At 46.3% G+C, this 18737-nt stretch overlaps 1 protein-coding gene across 1 annotated transcript in view; it reads right to left on the reverse strand.

Moving 5' to 3' along the window:
• Positions 1 to 3523: 3523 nt before the first annotated feature.
• Positions 3524 to 18737, reverse strand: part of FRMPD2 (FERM and PDZ domain containing 2) — a 91537-nt gene continuing 76323 nt past the window's right edge. Inside the window, exons 26-29 of the mRNA XM_027594556.2 lie at positions 18190 to 18404; positions 15677 to 15775; positions 8717 to 9060; positions 3524 to 3734 (exon numbers count right to left, since the gene is read on the reverse strand). Coding sequence (XP_027450357.1) covers positions 3686 to 3734; positions 8717 to 9060; positions 15677 to 15775; positions 18190 to 18404 — 707 coding nt within the window. The 3' untranslated portion in view covers positions 3524 to 3685. The remainder of the gene's footprint in view (positions 3735 to 8716; positions 9061 to 15676; positions 15776 to 18189; positions 18405 to 18737) is intronic.

Below are 18737 nucleotides of genomic sequence, written 5' to 3' on the forward strand. Positions count from 1 at the left end.
GCAGGAGCCTTCACTGAAGAGAACAGTTCAATTGCCTTCTCAATCCCACCAGACAACAGGGATTGTTTTAGACTCCTAAGAGAGAAATATTTTGTGAGAGAAATAGTAGGACTTATGACATGTGATGGAAAGACATATGTGTCACACAAGTCCACGTGGAAAACATTCTAGGGGATATGCAAAAACACACCAAAAGTTGAATCAGACAGATGCACTGTGACTCTGCCCCTCCTAACTTTATGATCTTGGACAGATTAAATAAACCTTCTAAGTCCCATTTATAAGAGAGGAATAAGAATACCATTCAAAGTTGATATGAGCACTAAATGAAATTATTTATGGAAATTGCCTATACACCATTATTATTTCAATGTCTAAAAGGACCAAAGAAAATAATATGTTATATGGTTTTAGAGGATGCATGACTCCGTCCATAAGTAAAGTCCTCTTTATACACTTCAAAACTTCTCCCCACTTTCAGGATAAAAGAGAGAATATATACAACAGATATCCTTAATCTTTTGGGGATTATGGACTACTTAGAGAATTTAAAGTATACTAAGAGTTTCTTTTTAAAAAAAAGGGGGGGTTCTTTTTCCAAAAGAAGCATGGAAGTCAGTATTCTAACTGTAGAAGTACGTGGATGCCTTGAAGCCCATCTGTGGGCTGCTCCACAGAGCCCAGGCTATGAACTCACACCTTGAGCACTAACCTGCTGGCCTGCCTTCTATCAGCACAGTAGAAGAATTGACTACAGCAGGTCTAGACCTAATTACATCCCAAACCACTGTCCATAGCTGAGGGCTATTCAGTCTACCCACATCCGGACACTCCTGCCATGAAACGGTATTCCTCCTCACCCCACCCCTCACATTAGAGCCCAAGTCTGACAAAGTTACCCAGTTCCTTTGTCTACATGGAAAAAAATCAACAGGATTGAATGCATTCATAAGGTTGCATCATCTCACTGAAGTAATGTCCTCCTTTATGATTTCTGACTAAAATGAACTAAGTCCTTACTACTCATCAGGCAGTGTGCTAAACCCTTGACATGCACTGTCATCTCTTAGAGTAACAGTATGAGGTGGCTTCTGCTATCCTCATTTGGTATTCAGCTGAGTCTTTGATGGTTTAAAAGTCATCTGCTGCAGGTCACCCAGTAAGTGGCAGAGGCAGGCTTGGAGTCTGAGCCTCTCCAACCGAAAAGCCCTGTTGTCACTACTCTGCTCCCTGCTCCCATTCCCAGGGGAACTGCAGCTTTCCTGGGACATTTCATGAAACTTGGGGGTCCTTACCTGCTTCCCTGTGGGTCCCCAAAGTATGCTTACCCCATCTTCTTTTAGCTCCCCAGCCCTGAGGAGCCCACTCTAGAAAGATTGCCCTCCACATAGAAGCCACTCTCTGCCTATACCACACTTCTGTGAATCCATCATGTATCATTCCCAAAACTGTCAGTGTCCAACTGCCCCATGAACGGCGGGCATGGTCTTCAAAGCCTCCATGCCCTCCCCTCTATTAACCTGTTGCTTCCTCTTTCAGATCAGAACCGGTCCTTTTGTCATATTTGAGTTTCAAATATCCACCCACCTTCCCAGCTTGCCTGCCACTGTCCTCTAAGAATCCAGGTCAATCATTGGTGGTGTAAATGTAGCTAGGACACAGTGGGATGGAAGTGAACAAGACTGTTTCAGTCACACCCAAATCTTCACGAGCCAAGGCCTCAGTAAGTTTCAATGTGCCTTGAAAATGTGTTTATGTGAATGTTTCTTGAACATTTAGCATTTTAAAAATACTGGAACAACATATGCTATAGGCACTTTAACAGAATGTTGCGTGGTTTACCAACCTGTCAAGAGTTTAATCCGCTCTGCTCCCAGTCTGACAGTTTTTGTTATACTTACTCTTCCCTTGCCTTCATAGGTGCCATCTGACCCCAGCCCTGACTTCTGGTGGCATCTTCTGTTAACAGATTGACTTTCTTGACCAAGAAAAAGCTCACTGTGTTGAGACACAGTGGCTGTTGAGAAGGGCCACATTACATGACACCAAGGCTCTTCTCTGAAATACACTGAGCCCGAGGGCAGGCATGAGCACACAAAATAGGAGTCAGCACTTCACAAGCAGCCCACCAAGAGAGATGGTACACCCAGCCACGTGCTGGTGGCAGCAGAGGAGAGCGCCGAACATGTGGTCTGAGGAGTGGGAGAGCCGGGGATGAATTCTGACTCTGTCACTTACCCACTGCGTGACCCAGGGAAAGTCCCAAATGTGTCATCTGTAAAATGGGAATGACAATAACCCTATCTTATAGGGTTGTTGTCATGGAACACAGGCTATGGTAAGTGCCATGATGAGGTGTGACCCACTGAGAGGACATAAGGGGGAAGAGGTGGCGCCCATGGGCCATCACCCAGCCAAAGTGGACTGAAACACTGAGCCCCACTAGAAGAACTCAGCCCAGCCTCAGTCTACCCAGAGTGATACCCACCTGAGGGTGCCATCATCCAGGTCCACAGCCTCCTCTAGGTCTTCCCATTCACTCTCACTATCACACGCCTCTTCTGCAGACAAAGACTCTGAGAGAGCACGCCAAGAACAGAAGTGAGGTAAGGGAATGGTCCCCGAATCTGCCTCCAAACATTCTTCACAGAGTAGCTGGCTTTTCCATGTAGAGCTGATGGTAAGATATGCTTCATTTTCCACAGTGGGAGAAGGGGCTTCAAGTACATGACCTGTGTCTCCTTCCTCATCATCTGTGTCCAATTCAGGACTAGAAAACAAAAACCCATGCATCTTCCAGCATTGATAAGAAATTCCTCTCCCCGCCTTTCTTTCTTTCAGGATGTTCATCATGACACAGCACAGGAGAGCCAGCCAGGGTCCAAACAGCTCCCGCCAGAGACTATTCTGAACAGTGAATAAGGCAAGGCTCCCATCCTTAAGGATCCCGATTTAATGGGAAGAGCAAATGTTACAATCCAGGGAGAGGGTGCTATGGTAGAGGCAGCACAGAGCATTATGGGAGCAGGGGGAGCTCCTGACTGAGTCAGGAGGCCACGGAGGACTTGCCAGAGGACATGGTATTGAAAACAGAGCTATGACTCTGTTCTAGGACTGACTCTTCATATGGGGAGTCAGGGAGACCTCAGGCAAGCTTATTAACTTCTCTGGGACCTCAGTTTTCTCATTTGAAAAATGGGAAGGTTGAGAAATTTATAAGATTGTTGGGATGCTTAGATTATGTAATTCTGATGCTTCCGTCCATGGCTCCTGGCACAGGGTGAGTCCTCAGTAAATGGGAGGGGCTATCATCGAGAGGATTTAGGATTGTGATTTCTACAGAGGGGTTAGAGGGAAAGGGCCAAAGCAGGAGGCTGGAAGCAACTCAAGCAGGTGACCTTCAAAGCACTTTGTGCAAGTATCAAATCCTTTTTGGAGTGCTGAGAAAGATCCTACTTGTAAAGGCAGCCAGCTGGAGTGACATTTAGTCCCTGTGTGACACAGGAGGCAGTAGACTGGTGAGTGAGGTGCACTGTCCGGTGGTGAAGATGCAGAGACAACAGTGGAAGAACACACTTTTCGGGGGCTGCCCAAAGGTCACCCCACATGCTTTCTGATCAGAAAAAGCAGTGCAGACAGATGGTAGAGCACTTTGTACAGCGCTTCAAGCATGCAGAGAACGGGCTCAGAAAATATCTGTCGAAAGTCCGGTTAGAGAAGATGAGGAGGAAAATCTAAAAGAAATGCATGCAGGTTTAGCTTTTCATCAAATGCACAAATCCCCATTTATCAGCCTCCTTCCCCACACCCGAAGCAACAGCTTGGCTTTATGACGTGCCGCCTGCCCTCCCCTCTTCCCTTTCCCGAAATGCCCCTTTTAAACTCAGCTCTGGTGCCTCTCAAGAGCTCCAAGCCCCAGGCGCCCAGAGGGTAGGTCCTCCTCCCCAGTGGAACTAGAGTGTCTGTCCCCACCTGAGTCTCACTATCAAAAAGACGTTATTTCTGCTCATGAGACCTACAGGGTATACGTAAGTGTGTGTTGCGTGTAAACAGATGCGCACTCACGTGCATAAAAAAGGAGACTGTGTGCTACTGGGACTGAAGAGGAACACTCACTTTAAGAAAGTAATATTTTAAAATCGCCAAGCACTTTGAGGGAAAATCAGTTTAAAACCTTAAAGCACTTGACCAAATTGCGTAGAAAATGCATTTTCTTATAAAAATGGAAGGGAATACTGTGGAAGTTTTGTCAAAGAACAGGAAATCCAGCCTCTTGCCCAGGCCCACGCTGTGCCCCACCCCATCCCACCCCTGCCCCCAGCAGCAGCCCGCTACCGCCCCCCCCCCCCACAGGTAGAGGAGAAGCACATGCCCTGGGCACCGCAGTGCCTGACTGTTCACACCTGACCTCCCGCCACCATCCTCCTCCAACCTCTCTAATAAGCTCCCTGCACAAGGCGAGGTGTCAGAGTGTCTGAGGGGGTTTGGTGGCCCCAAGGGTGAGCTTGCAGTGTGTCTAAGACATCAAGGAGGCAAGTCCAGTGGACTGCTGAGTTTGAAGCTCGCATGACAATCCTGAGCTGAAGATCAGTGTTTAGGAGTTACTGGAGTGATGTGCCTGGCCATGTGTGGTTGGGGAGGGGGCTGGGGCACATCTGGGGCTTGGGAGCCTGTAAGTGTACAGAGAGAAGCCAACTGAAGCAGCCCAGGCTCCAGTCCTGCCCTAGCTCTGCTCTCAGACTTCCGCCATTCTTGGCCAGGCACCTGCCTCACTCGCTTCCCCCAGCCACGCTCCAATCTCACAGGGGTTCCCTGTGCCCTCCTCTCTGAACAACAGCCCACTCATCGGGCAGCTTCTGGCCTCGGCCAGCCATGCTGATGTCACAGCGGGCATGGCAGCCGCTGTTGGGTTAGACCTGTAGCCTCCTACTCACCCTTTGCTATTCCAGGAACAGCGTCCGCCCCAGAAGGTATACAGTAACTTTAGGTTCGTCTCAAGGACTCTGGCTTCATTTTGTATTCTTGATGACCATGAAGACTTACAACATCACTTTCACTAAATGATAATTGCTGACACTACCTGCATTTTAATTATCTGAATTTAACTATATGTGCTAGGCAAGAAAGAGAGAGAAATAAGCTTATACCATCCTGCTATAACCAGCTTTCCACTCCATGAGCATAAGCCCAGGAATGAACACACATGGAGGCCTTGAATCTGCCATCCCCATTCATTCCTATGAGTCCAGCACATAAAGATAAGCATTTGGCAGACAGCAAGGCCCTCCCCCCGAGGCTCAACCAAAGAAAAAGCTATCTGCTCCCACACCAGGGGAGCAAAGAACATCATGCCTTCCAAAGTGATGTTCAAGGGTAACGTGACTTGATGGGATTTTCGCTTTAGGCCCTAACTTTAGAAACGAACCTTGCCTAAGATGCGACACCAGCCAAGTGCTAAGCCTCCAATCTGGCAGGCACGCAATTCTAACCCTCCTCTATGAAAATGTACGGTACTGCTTTATGAGCCTGCTTTATAAGCATCTCCCGTGACACAGCGGAGTCTCCAGATGTACCTTTGTAAAAGAGAAAAACAAGGAAGGAAAAGTAAAATGTCATCTTCTCCATGAACACTCTGGGTTTGCTGGGGTGCCGGCAGCTACCTGGCTTTAGGAAGTAGCCACCTGGCAGCTGGCAAATTCTGGCAATCTGCTGGGTATTTTAGTTGAAGGGACCTGTCCTTTAGCGGGCAAGAAAGCGAAAGAAAGTGACTTGTGTTAAGTTCCCATGGCGCACCAGGGATCATGCGAGGACTCAGCAGGTGTGCTTTCTTTTGACCTGCACAGTGTCTGCTCTTTGTTGACATTTGAGAAGCCTCGAGCTCAGAGGAGTCAACACTCCAGGCACACTTAGTACATGGTAAAGCTGAAACCAAGGCTATATGCTCAAGAAGTCCGTGCTCTTTTGGTTCCAAACTGCAGAAAGAGAGCTTGACTCACAGATGCCAGAAACAAAGAGGTAGTTGCCTGGGACAGCCACCCCACAACTGAGGCGCAGCTACTTCTAGGAGGAGTCTGCAAAGAGCCACAATCCCACGAGGAGCTGGGGGAAAGTGTTCGGGAACTGTTGGGCACGTGCCATGCTTTTCTTCCTATAGGGGACAGTCACTATGTATGCAGCAGAACAAGCTAATGTCTCGTTAGAGGAGAAGCTAATATGGTTTGAGTCCTTCCTTCAGAGAGAAAGAAGGGTTCCTGAGTGGGGGGAAGAAAACAGCAAAAATGAAGCCTGGGAATGTGAGGAGGCAGAGCACTGTCATTACCAGGACCACCACAGGGAGGCCAAGCACAAGGGGGAGGTGTTGGCCATGGAGCCAGGACAGAGAAATAGTAAGGCTGCCCGCCTATGGCTCCATGGACCACACTGGCCTGGGTAACAAGCATGGGGCAGCAACCATGACCAACTGATTATCAGAAGCTCCACTGGAATGTTCTGGAAAGCCCTCAGGATTCTCATGTAACTCTAGAAGAGGCAACCCCCTCCAAAAATGGCATATTTGGGACATTGGGTATACCCTTTCAAGTAGGAACACTAAGCCAAATTTAATTTGATTCAGAAAAATAAAATAATGTGGTGTTTCTTGCAAAAATAACGACAAAAAGATAGGAAGAAATAGGCGTTAAAACAGATTTCACCTTAATATAAGAAAACACTTTCTGATCAACAACTACATGGTGATAAAATGGGCCACTTTAAGAGGTAGCAAGTTTTGCATCCCTGGAGGTATTCAGTCAAAAGCAGGCCCCGTACTCTGGGGATGTTATAGAACAGATTTCAGCATGGGGTATGAGATTGAATTAGATCATTTTTATATTGAACAACCTTGAGATTCTGTGACTCCATGAATAAAACAGCAACTAAACTAATAATTAGTAAAAAAAAAAAAAAGAACTATTGTTAATAACTGATAACTATATTAGATTAAAGGCACATGGCAAGTCAAACTGCAGGCTTGAAGCTAAATCCAGAGTCACTTTATAATCCAATAATCCAACCCTCAGGATTTCTGCCCATCATCCTGAACTATCTGGCAGTAAAACCTTTAAAAATCCAAAAACCTTTGGAAAATCTATAAGGAAGTACAGTTCCTTTTATATTTCCTATAAGATCACACTAACAGTTGTCCTTGTATTAAGCTCTGGAGGTTCTTTCCTTTATCACGTGACCAAGTATATCAATTACTGCCTAGAATGCAATTGTAAGAAACTATAAATACACTTTTATTTATGCATTTTCAGACAATGAAAATGAATACCACTGACGAATGTGCTTACCCATTCTGTTCTACTTTGTACACTAGTTAGTTTTTGTTTGGCTGGAATGGTATTCTTATAAAGATTGTAACTGAATGCTTTCATTTATTTATTTATTTATTTTGAGAGAGAGAGAGCAGGGGGAGGGGCAGAGGTAGAGGGAGAGATGATCTCAAGCAGACTCTCCGCTGAACACAGAGCCAGACATGGGGCTCACGACCCTAACATCATGATCTGAGCCAAAATCGATAGTCAGATGCTTAACCAACTGAGCCCCCCAGGCGCCCCCTGAATGCTTTTAGGGAATGTACACCTGGCTCCTGTTAGTCACAGATCTCACCTTGCCTAATTGCATTACACAGCTGCTTCATGTCCCCTACCAGGCCCTATAGATCTGCCCTGCTCAGGCTTCTAGGATGAGCAACAAAGAAGAGTCATTTCACAGCAGTGAGTTTATCCAGTATCACACACAAACCGTCGTTCCTCATTATTTGCCTGCTTTGTGCCGGTGAATCTAGCTAGCACATGTCTCAAAGCAGTACCTCACACTTTCTCAGTATTTGCACCCTTTTCTCTGTTCTTAACAGGTTCCCATGCACCCTGAGTCTATGCGATGAGTACTGTCAAACTGAATCAAAGAGAATGTTTCCCATCAGAATAGGTTGGAAGACTGGAAATACTTGTGGGGGATGAGAACAAAATGACGGCTAAGTTAAAAATGGCTATTAAAATGAACGTTTCAGTCTGGTTTTTAAAGACATAGATTTTTTTTTAAGCTGCTGTCGTCGATTGTCAAGTATTATATTAGCAATAAAAATGGTGATACATACAAGGGAACTTCTTTCTTACCACAATACTTTAAAAGGCCCCCGGGGGGTGGGGGGCGGGAAGGCACCTGGGTGGCTAGGTCGATTAAGCTTCCAACTCTTGATTTGGGCTCAGGTCATGATCTCAAGATTATGGGATTGAGCCCCGTGTAGGGCTCTGTGCTCAGCGGGAGTCTGCTTGAGGATTCTCTCTCTCCCTCTGCCTCTGCCCCTCCCTCCCCAGCTCTCTCTCTCTAATAAACAAATCTTAAAAAAAAAAAAAAAAAAAGCCATGCAGGATGTAGCATAAAGGTTCGTATGCTGGGAGAAACACCTGAGGCCTGCCATCCGTAGGCACCAAGGGTACAGGACCACCACTGGGTGGGGTTAGCTTTCCCAAAAGCTCATGAACTGTGGTTGCAGCAGCTCCAGACCCTATGCTTGTTTCTTCTGCCACACCCGCCCCCACACACACACCACTGTCGAATGCCTAGAATAGTGCTGGACCCAGTAAGCACCTGAACACAGTTATGAACTGCTTGACTGTAATTTCTAGCAATGAAATACATACCAAGTATCTGCAAATGTGGTGATTCTTACCTTTCAAGTCTCCTGATATCACAAACTGAATAGCAGTTTTGCCTCATATCCTTTTCCAAAGAGGTGGCCAATGTTGATGCATCCATTTCTTGCTGAAGTCTGCATAAATGAGGGTGGGAATCCTGAGGATGCATCAAGGAAGTGGCCCAGGGTCTCTCTAGGTCTTGGTCCCATTGTGCCTCCCTGGTGGCTTTTTGGAAAGATTCTGGCCTGAGACCCAGGCTTTCCCCTCCGTCTGCGGAGGCACTGTTCCTCCGGCTATCCTCTAGATCCAGACTGGCGCTCTGCTCTGAGTCTGTGCAAGTTGCCCTGGTGAACTCTTTGTCTGATGAAAGCACGGGTGTCTATTAAAAGAAATGCTCAGGGTTATTAGATCCATGGTGCACACTAAGCAAAATCTAAAATGTGCTTCTTTAAAAAAAATCATTTTTTTCACGTGATTGTGAGCCAAAGCAGTTAAGAGATGGGCTCTTGGGTCAGTCTCCCTTTGTCAGGACCCCAGCTCCCACTGGGCCCTAGATGACACAAGTAACCATCTCTGAACCCCTTAGCTTGGGGCATTGGAAAAATAATGTAAGCATTATTTTTTAATATTTTTAAAAACTTAAAAAAATCAAACTAAACAGCCAAAAAACAAATAATTCAGTCAAGAAATGGGCTGAAGACAAGAATAGACACTTTTCCAAAACAAGACATCCAGATGGCTAACAGACACGTGAAAAGATGCTCCACATCACTCATCATCAGGGAACTACAAATCAAAACCACAAGGAGATACAACCTCACACCTGTCAGGCTGGCTAAAATTAACAACACAAGAAACAACAGGTGTTGGCAAGGATGTGGAGAAAGGGAAACCCTTTTGCACTATTGGTGGAAATGCAATCTGGTGCAGCCACTGTGGAGAAGAGTATGGAAGGTCCTCAAAATGTTAAAAACAGAGCTACCCTACAACTCAGCAATGGCACTGCTAGGTATTTACCCAAAGGATACAAAACTACTAGTCCGAAGGGATACATGCACCCCGATGTTAATAGCAGCATTATCAACAATAGTCAAATTATGTAGAGAGCTCAAATGTCCATCAACTGATGAATGGATAATGATGTGGTATATATAAACAATGGAATATTATTCAGCCATCAAAAAGAATGGACTCTTGCCATTTGCAATGCCATGGATGGAGCTAGCGTATATTATGCTGAGTGAAATAAGTCATTGGGAGAAAGACAAATACCACGTGATTTCACTCATGTGGAATTTAAGGAAGAACACAGATGAACATATGGGAAGGGGGGAAAGAAAAAAAGAAAAGAGGGAACAAGTCATAAGAGATTTTTAATGACAGAGAACAAACTGAGGATTGGTGGAGGGAGGTGGGTGGGGGATGGGCTAGATGGGTGATGGGTATTAAGGAGGGCCCTTGCTGTGATGAGCACTGGGTGTTGTATGTAAGTGATGAATCACTGAATTCTACTCCTGAAACCAATATTGCACTGTATGTTAACTACCGACACTTTAAGTTAAAAAAAATAATAAATAAATAAAAATTTAAAAAGAAACTTAAAAAATATGGAAACAAAAGTAACAATGACGCTTTGTCTCACTTTCCAGTAAGAAATGAGTTTTGTAAATTCTTGTCTTCATCTGTCCTCATTCATGATGGCTCATTCTCACAGCCCCAGCCCCCTTCCCATCCGGATTCCCTGCCCTGGGTCTCCTCCTCACTTATCCAAATATTACTTGATTCACCACAACTGCTTATATCCCTGTTGGGCCTAGTAGGTTCTAATTTTGATGACACAATGTGGCACACTAACGCTGTAGGAACAACCTTTCTGTAGGAAAAAAAAAATCTATACTTCAGTAGAAACTATGCTTTGTTTATAGCACAACCTTCCGGGTTATCTGATTCTATGTATTCTTTGTTTTGAGCTATTTCATAAATCTCTATAAACAAATATGTTGTTCTTTGAAATCTCTTTTGAACCAATTTTAACATCTGTCCAGTTCCCTTATTGAATGGGTTAGATAAAATCTTTAACATATATTCATTTTTACATCTATGTGAGAGTCATGAGTTTACTTTTCCCCGAAAATTATCTTTTAGCACTTCCATCCCATGACCTACATGCCTGACGTTGTAGGAACACATGGACTTGAGAGCTAGACAGGGCTGGCCCCCCATCCCTATCCTCACCAAAGCAGAAAAGAAATTGCTACTCGGCCACTCACCCCGGCAGGCTCCTCACCTTGCTGATTGCCCATTCCTCAAAATGAGGGGGGATATGCTTCCAAATATGCATTTTTTTAAGAGAGAGTGAGCAGGTGGAGGGGCAGAGGGAGAAGGAGAAACAGACTCACTGCTGACCAAGGAGCCTGACATGGGGCTCGATCCCAGGACTCTGGGATTATGACCCGAGCCAAAGGCAGGCACTCAGCCGACTGAGCCACCCAGGTGTCCCCACAAATATGCACTTTTATTTAATTATAAGTCATAAACTCTTATGACTCTGCTGATATACAATGCAAATTATAAAGGACATACCAAACATTATAATTTGAAGTGGATGAGATAAAAAATAAATAGTAAGAGCAGTTATATTTTCTCTTGTACTACCCCTAGGGAGACCTCCACAATCTCATGTTCAACCATTCCCCTTCCTCCACCTCATCACCCCCAGTGCTCACTCTGCAGCGATCCTTCACCCTCTTCAAGGCTTCCAGTCAATGGTACCTTGTCACCACCCCATCCCCCACCCCCACCCTCTTCCTCTGCTAAGAGTCCATGCTTCTGCCCCACAAACACACACTTAAAAATAAAGAAGACTCCGAGCTCCCATTCTGCATTATGTGCTTCTATTTGCCTCCGTTCTGTGTGACACGCAGGGGCCATATGTGAACTCCAATCCCTAGGGACACCCTATGTGGGCTCTGTAGCTGCTTCTAGACACTAATGCCACGTGTATGGGCACAGGTGTCAAACAGGCATTCAAGACTTCCAGATAATCTTTCTTTACTTTCTTAGTGAAGTCAGTTTCCCATTCTTTCTACCCTCTCCATTATTTCTCATCTCTCTCCTCAGCCACTCCCCTGACCTTGCCTCTTACTTCACAGTGAAAATGGGCACATTCAGATGAGAATCCTTCACCTCCTCACAGCAAAGTCTACCAACAAGCCCGCATCCCTCTCCCAACCTCCTCCAAAGACCAGCCACTCCTTTCTCAGCTCCTCAAATGCATGCTTATCCTCATTATTTCTGTTTTGTCTCCCCGCTTCTCCCTGCACACACTCCACCCAGGCTTCTGTCTCCATCATTCAACTGAAGGAGTTCTGCTCAGGGTCTCCAGTGACCTACATCTTTCTAAGCCAAGGACAATTCTCTCTCCTCGGCTCATTCTACCTCTCAGTAGCATGCAACATAGTTGGTTTCTTCCTCCTTCTTGAGAGCATCCTTTACTCACTTACTCTACTTGAATGTGTTCACTCTGAACTCAGCCCTCCCTTGTTTTCCCACCATCTCCCAGGCCCCTACTGCTGTGTCATTTCTTTGAACCGGACCTTTCAATGTTGGGGGGTCCCACAGCTTACTTCCCTGCACTCTTTCCCAAGGTGATCTCATCCATTTCATAGCTTTAAATAATGTTATTTGCTGACAGTTCACAAAGCCACCTTTTCCAGCCCTGATATCATGCCAACTCTCCACAAACACCTGCCTAATTGACATCTCCACTGGCTATTCCATAGACATTTCAGTTTTGCTTACTGCCAAGAACTATTGCTTCTCTTACACGTACTTTAAACTGCACTCTCCAAGCACTCCCTACCTTGGCAAGTAGTATCACCATTCAACCAGTTGTTCAAGCCAAACTTTGCTCTCTTTCCATGTGACCATATCTAAGCCAAAACTAATCCTTTGGGCTCTACCTCCTACATCTGACTACTTCTTACCAACTATTTGGCTACAACCTGAGTCCAAGCCACAATGGCTTCTTTGAATGACTGCTGGCTTATCTGCTCCAGTCCATCTCCAGCTCAGTGGTCTTTCTAAAGTATAGACCAGATGAGGGTACACTCCTGCCTAACCCTTCACTCTCCCACCACTTCCAGCCCAGTGGCTTCCCATTGCCACCAAGATGGAATCAGCACATTGCCAACATCTACAAGGTGCTACATGATGTGGCCCCTGCCTCCCTCTACAGCTTCTCCCCTTCCACACCTGTTATATTCTTGTCCCTCGAACATCCGGGTTCATTCCTGTCTCAGAGCCTTCACACTTGCTATCGCTTCTGCCTGGAATGATCTTCTTACTCCAGATGTTTGTACGGCTGCCTCCTTTCCATGACTACTTTATTCTAGTTAGGAATTAAAGGCTCCCTTCCTTGGTCTTCTATCTGACCTCTGAAGCCACATGAATGAATGAAAATTTCTCTTCCACTTGGCCCTCAAGTATAAACAGAGAGAAAGCATGCCCACCATGCCTCATTCCAAGCCCTCCCACTGGACTTTTCTGGGCCCTCCTAGGTAGAGCCATTCTCCAGAACAGAAGGACCACTTTTTCCTGGCATTTCCTAGATATCTCAACAAAAGCACAGGGCACAAGCCCCACGGCCTGATCTCTATGCATGTGAAGCTTGACCTTCTCACATCCCAGTCAGTTGCCCAACACAACTGCCATGTCTACCTTCTTTTCCAAACTGGCAGCTTTCTGATTTCCTTTCCCTGGCAATTTTCTCACAAAGTCTGTATCAAATGACCTCTTGGAGTCCAAGAATCAGAAGGATCTGGATCACAAAATCTTCTGTGATGTCTCTAGTGATTGTCACCTCAGGGATGAGCGATCAACTCTATCCACATCTTATAAATGAGAAATCACAAGGCCTAGAGAAGTCAGGCAATTGCCCAAGGTCCACACAGCTGGTGCATGGCAGAGCAGGTGCAGGTGACTACAGGATGCCCACACAGATGCTTCCCCAGGATGAAGGCCCATCCCCCAGCTGCCGGGAATGCTGGTTACTGACAGCTCACAGCTAGCCCTTCCCCAAGAATCCTGCTCAGCTCAGCTCAAGGGAGCTGTCTCAGGCAAAGCCCGGCCCCCTTTCTTGGGGCAGCCCACACCACAGTGCTGGTTGATAGTAAGTGCAAAGGCACAGGCTCTCTTGCCATCCCAGCTCCAAAGCTCTTTGTGGCATAAGCAGAGGCCCCTGCTGCAGCTGCACCACGTTAACTTCTCCTTCCACCCAGCCCTGCCTCCCTCACCCTCACAGGGGTTGTTCCCAAGAGCAGGCCCCATAAATCTCTGGCACTCAAATCTCTGCTACAGCGTCTGTGTCCCGGGACCCAACCAGTGGCATTATGACAATTAATTTTATCTGTCAACTTGGCTAGGCCACAGTACCCAGATGTGTGGTCAAACACTAGTCTAGATGTTTCTGTGAAGGCATTTTTCAGATGAGATTTGCACTGAAATCAGCAGACTTTGAGTAAAGCAGATGACCCTCCGTGATGTGGGTGGGCCACATTCAATCAGTTGAGTGCCTTAGGAGAAAAAGACTGAGATCCCCAAGGAAGAAGGAATTCTGCCTCCAGTCTGCCTTGGGACACAAGCTGCACCATGGACCCCTCCCTACGTTTCCAGCCTGCCAGCCTACTCTGCAGAATTTAGACTGGCCAGCCCCCACAATCATGTGAGCCCATATCCTAACCTCCCCTCCCAACCACATACCCCTACACATACACACCCTATTGATTCTATCTCACTGGACACACTAATATAATTATCAAGGCAAAAATTTTTAATTTTCCCGATCTCATTGCCTCTCCTTTGGACTAAACCATACATGTCTAATTCATACTTTAGGAAAGTGGATACATACCCTGTTCTCCATTTCATTCCTCAGAATGGAAATTCTTACCTTTCCTCAGTCTGATTTTGTATTATTATTCTTGCTCCTGACTTCCCCTCTCTGATGCTTGGGCCACCAGAAGGCCTGAGTCTAGAAGTTTCACCAACGAGATCTAAACATATAACTATCTACAGGAAGATTCAAACATTGTAGAGGCAGAGTAGGGAGGGCAAGGAGACGACAGACATGGGATCTCATGAACTTGTCACAGACTAATTGAGGTTTGGAGGCCAGCTATTTCCCTGCCCCGGTGGAGGAAGATGGCATTGAACCCTACCTAAAACAAAGTTAGGTTTCTCAGGACCCACCAGACAAGAAAAGGGGTGCTTGAATGTCCACAATAGCCAAACTGTGGAAAGAGCCAAGATGTCCATCGACAGATGAATGGATAAAGAAGAGGTGGTATATATACACAATGGAATATTATGCAGCCATCAAAAGCAATGAGATCTTGCCATTTGCAACGACGTGGATGGAACTGGAGGGTGTTATGCTGAGTGAAATAAATCAATCAGAGAAAGACATGTATCATATGACCTCACTGATATGAGGAATTCTTAATCTCAGGAAACAAACTGAGTGTTGCTGGAGTGGTGGGGGGTGGGAGGGATGGGGTGGCTGGGTGATAGACATTGGGGAAGATATGTGCTACGGTGAGCGCTGTGAATTGTGTAAGACTGTTAAATCACAGATCTGTACTTCTGAAACAAATAATGCAACATATTTTAAGAAAAAAGAAAAAAAGAAGATAACAGGAGAGGAAGAATGAAGGGGAGTAAGTCAGAGGGGGAGACGAACCATGAGAGACGATGGACTCTGAAAAACAAACTGAGGTTTCTAGAGGGGAGGAGGGTGGGGCGATGGGTTAGCCTGGTGATGGGTATTAAAGTGGGCACATTCTGCATGGAGCACTGGGTGTTATGCACAAACAATGAATCATGGAACACTACATCAAAAACTAATGATGTAATATATGGTGATTAACATAACAATAAAAAAATTTAAAAAAAAAGAAAAGGGGTGCTTGAAGGCACCAGAGGGCACCGCAGCTTACCTGCCATCCCTGGTCTACCTCAGGCAGTGCACCTGGAGGGGGTCGGCAAAGTAGGAGCGTGACTTCCTGTGAGGCCCCTCGCAGTAAATGGAGCACCTCCTATGAGAAACCAGAATCTGTGGTTGGATGTGGGCGTGGCATGGCTGTGGCATCTCCTCCTATGTGCTCCCCACTATCTCTCTGGCACTGTTCCCTTGATCTGTTTCTCGGCTCCAGAGAACTCTGGAGAACACTGCTATGGGCCTGATTTCCTAAAGTGAGAGACACCAAAGTCACCAGGCTGGGGTCCCCATGAAGGCAATGCCACCATGCTGGGCTGTTAGGGGCCCTGGTCTGCCCAGGGTCTTTTCATGGCAGCACTTGCCAATACACATATGTGTTCTTCACTGAGAGAATGTCTTCATCATCTCAACCTCCCTCTCCTCTCAGCAGCCCCCCATCTCAGGGGCCATCGGCCATGTACGTTCCACCACCCCAGTCTCTACAGCTTGACGTTTGGCCCTGAGCTTTCCTCCACTGCTCAGCTCGGGCACTCGGAACCTCTCACCTGTGTCATTGCAGTGCCCTCCTCTGCTCCCTTCCTCCTCCAGTGTCACCCACCTCCCCACCTCCATCGTGATCCAGAGCGCTCTTTCCACAATGCAGATATGACCAGGTCATCTCACATTCAACAAGCTCTGCAGGGCAGCATGCAGGATCTGTTCTTACCTGCCACTGCCTTGCTTAGCCCACTCTCTCTCTCCCACCTGCTCCCGCTGCTCCCACAACCTGAGCCCCAACTATGCTGAGCCTCTTCCTCCAACCCACTGTCTCAGATCCCAGGGCTTCAAGGTGCCTTGAGAGTTCCTATTTCCTATCTAAGCCAGAATTTCTCAATGTCTCCTTAGTACTGACATTTTAGGCCAGATAACTCTCTGTTGTGGGGGCTGTCCTGTTCATTGTAGAATGTTGAGCGGCATCTCTGGTCTTTGCCCCCTTGATGCCAGTGGCACCTGCTAGTTGTGACACCCATAAATGTATATGAACTTTGCCAAACATCCCCTGAAAGGCAATATCATTCCAACTCAAGAGCCGCTGATCCAGACGCCACTTAATACCCCCCTTTAGCAGCAATGGACTTCCACGGAACGTGCTTCCTTCCTCAGTTCCCTGCGGCAAGCACTTTCTTTTTCCCCAGTTCCCTGGGGCAAGCGTTGTTGTTTCCCGTAACACTTGTTTTCCAGTCAGTTCTGTTTCCTTGTTTGTCCCACCCCACTACAAACACTGAGAACATATGAACTGCCTGCCTCTGCGTCGTTAGCTCCTCAAAGAGCTGCTGACCCAGCACTGGTTCTCAGGAAACAGTTCTTGGCTCACAAACTAGATAGATGAAAGTATTGCCACCCCAGCATATGCTGTCCTGGGGAATCTCCAGCCCTCACCACTCAGTCCAGAGCCACTCCCCACCTTGCTCTGTGTTCAGGAGGTGGGCCTGCGCAGACTGGCTTCCTGTTGGGCTCCACCAATGGGAACATGGGTGGGATCAGAGACAGGAGAGGGAGGTGCTTCCTCTTGGACTCAGCCAATGGAAGCATAGGGAGGGATCAGAGCTGGGAGGAGAGAGAGGTGGGTGTTTGTTTTCCCCACTTTCCTCCCCATGGGGTTGTCGCAGAATGGCCGGGTCCCTCAGCAAATGTCACAGTTCATGTCATGAGGTCCATTTCACCAGCTCTCTCAGTTTCCCGGGTCGTATAATTGCTCCTTCCCATATGTCTTTGGACTTGGGAGGGGTGGATGGATAATTGCGCCCACTCTTCCCGGCTCCAGGGCTCCACATCTCTCTTGAGCTTCCCAACAACCAGCTCACACCTTTATTAAACTCTCCTCAAATGACTCAATTTCCAGCCAGGACCCTGACTGATATGCACAGTTATTCCAATGAGATTATGGTATAAGCGTTGAGAAGTGTCCACGTTTTTTTTAAGTTGGTTCCACACCCAGTGTGGAGCCGAGTGCAGGGCAACAACTCACAACCCTGAGATCAAGACCTGAGCTGAGATCAAGAGTCAGATGCTTAACCAAATGAGCCACCTAGGCGCTGGGAAAAGTGTCCACTTTTTACTCTTTTTTTAAATTTCATTTTTGAATATATACAGGACAACTGATGCAACACTGCAGGTCAACATCTGTAAATTTAATAGAGAAATGGGAAGAAGGGCAGAAAGGGACCCACTGCAGTCTCTTCAGCCCACATACCCACCTCCTAGAATGTTAGGAGAGCTTTAGCCAGCACAGAGCCAGGGTTTTATCTTCGGATTCATTATAAACCTAATTAGAAGCAAGGCTTATTCAAGGTCAGATATGCAAGAACTGAGACAGAAAATTAAATGTGAAAATGTTCCACCAATTGCTCTCTTTGTATGATCCAGGTTCCAGGTGTGACTTTCAAGAACCCAGAGTATTCCTTATGGTGGGTGGGCCTGAAAGAAACATGGCTGGTGTCAGTGTGCACACAGGGTTGCATGGTCTCCTACCTGGAAGACGAGGCCTTCTGTGGGCCTTCCGTTCACGGCCAGGATAATGTCACCCACTGCAATGGCCCCATTCTCCTCAGCTGGCTGCCCTGGGAAGAGTCTCTTAATTCTCACAAGATCATTCTTTAGATGGCTGCAGCTTTCTTTCTCCATCTGCACGAAGCTGAATCCCAAACCACTGGCATTTTTTTTCAGAGTGACTTCAAACTTAGGACCTGTATGGTGGGATGTGGACAAGATAAATCCCTTAGTAGATTCTGCATGAAATTGGCCTTAAAATGTAAACTGTCAGGTAGATGAATTATTTCTGTTTTACACGAAAAGATTTCATTTTGCTAATTTTTATGAGAGTCCATTATACTTATTATAGATCAGTGCTGCCTAGTGGAAATATAAGGTGAGCTGCAAATGTGAACCACGTGTGTAATTTCAGTTCTCAAATAGCTACATTTTAAAAAGTAACAGGAAACAGCTAAAATAAACTTAATCATACAGTGCATGTAACCCAATATATCTACAATATGACCATTTCAACATGTAGTCAATAT

Source organism: Zalophus californianus, chromosome 15 (genome assembly GCF_009762305.2).
Source record: "Zalophus californianus isolate mZalCal1 chromosome 15, mZalCal1.pri.v2, whole genome shotgun sequence".
Taxonomy (NCBI): domain Eukaryota; kingdom Metazoa; phylum Chordata; class Mammalia; order Carnivora; family Otariidae; genus Zalophus; species Zalophus californianus.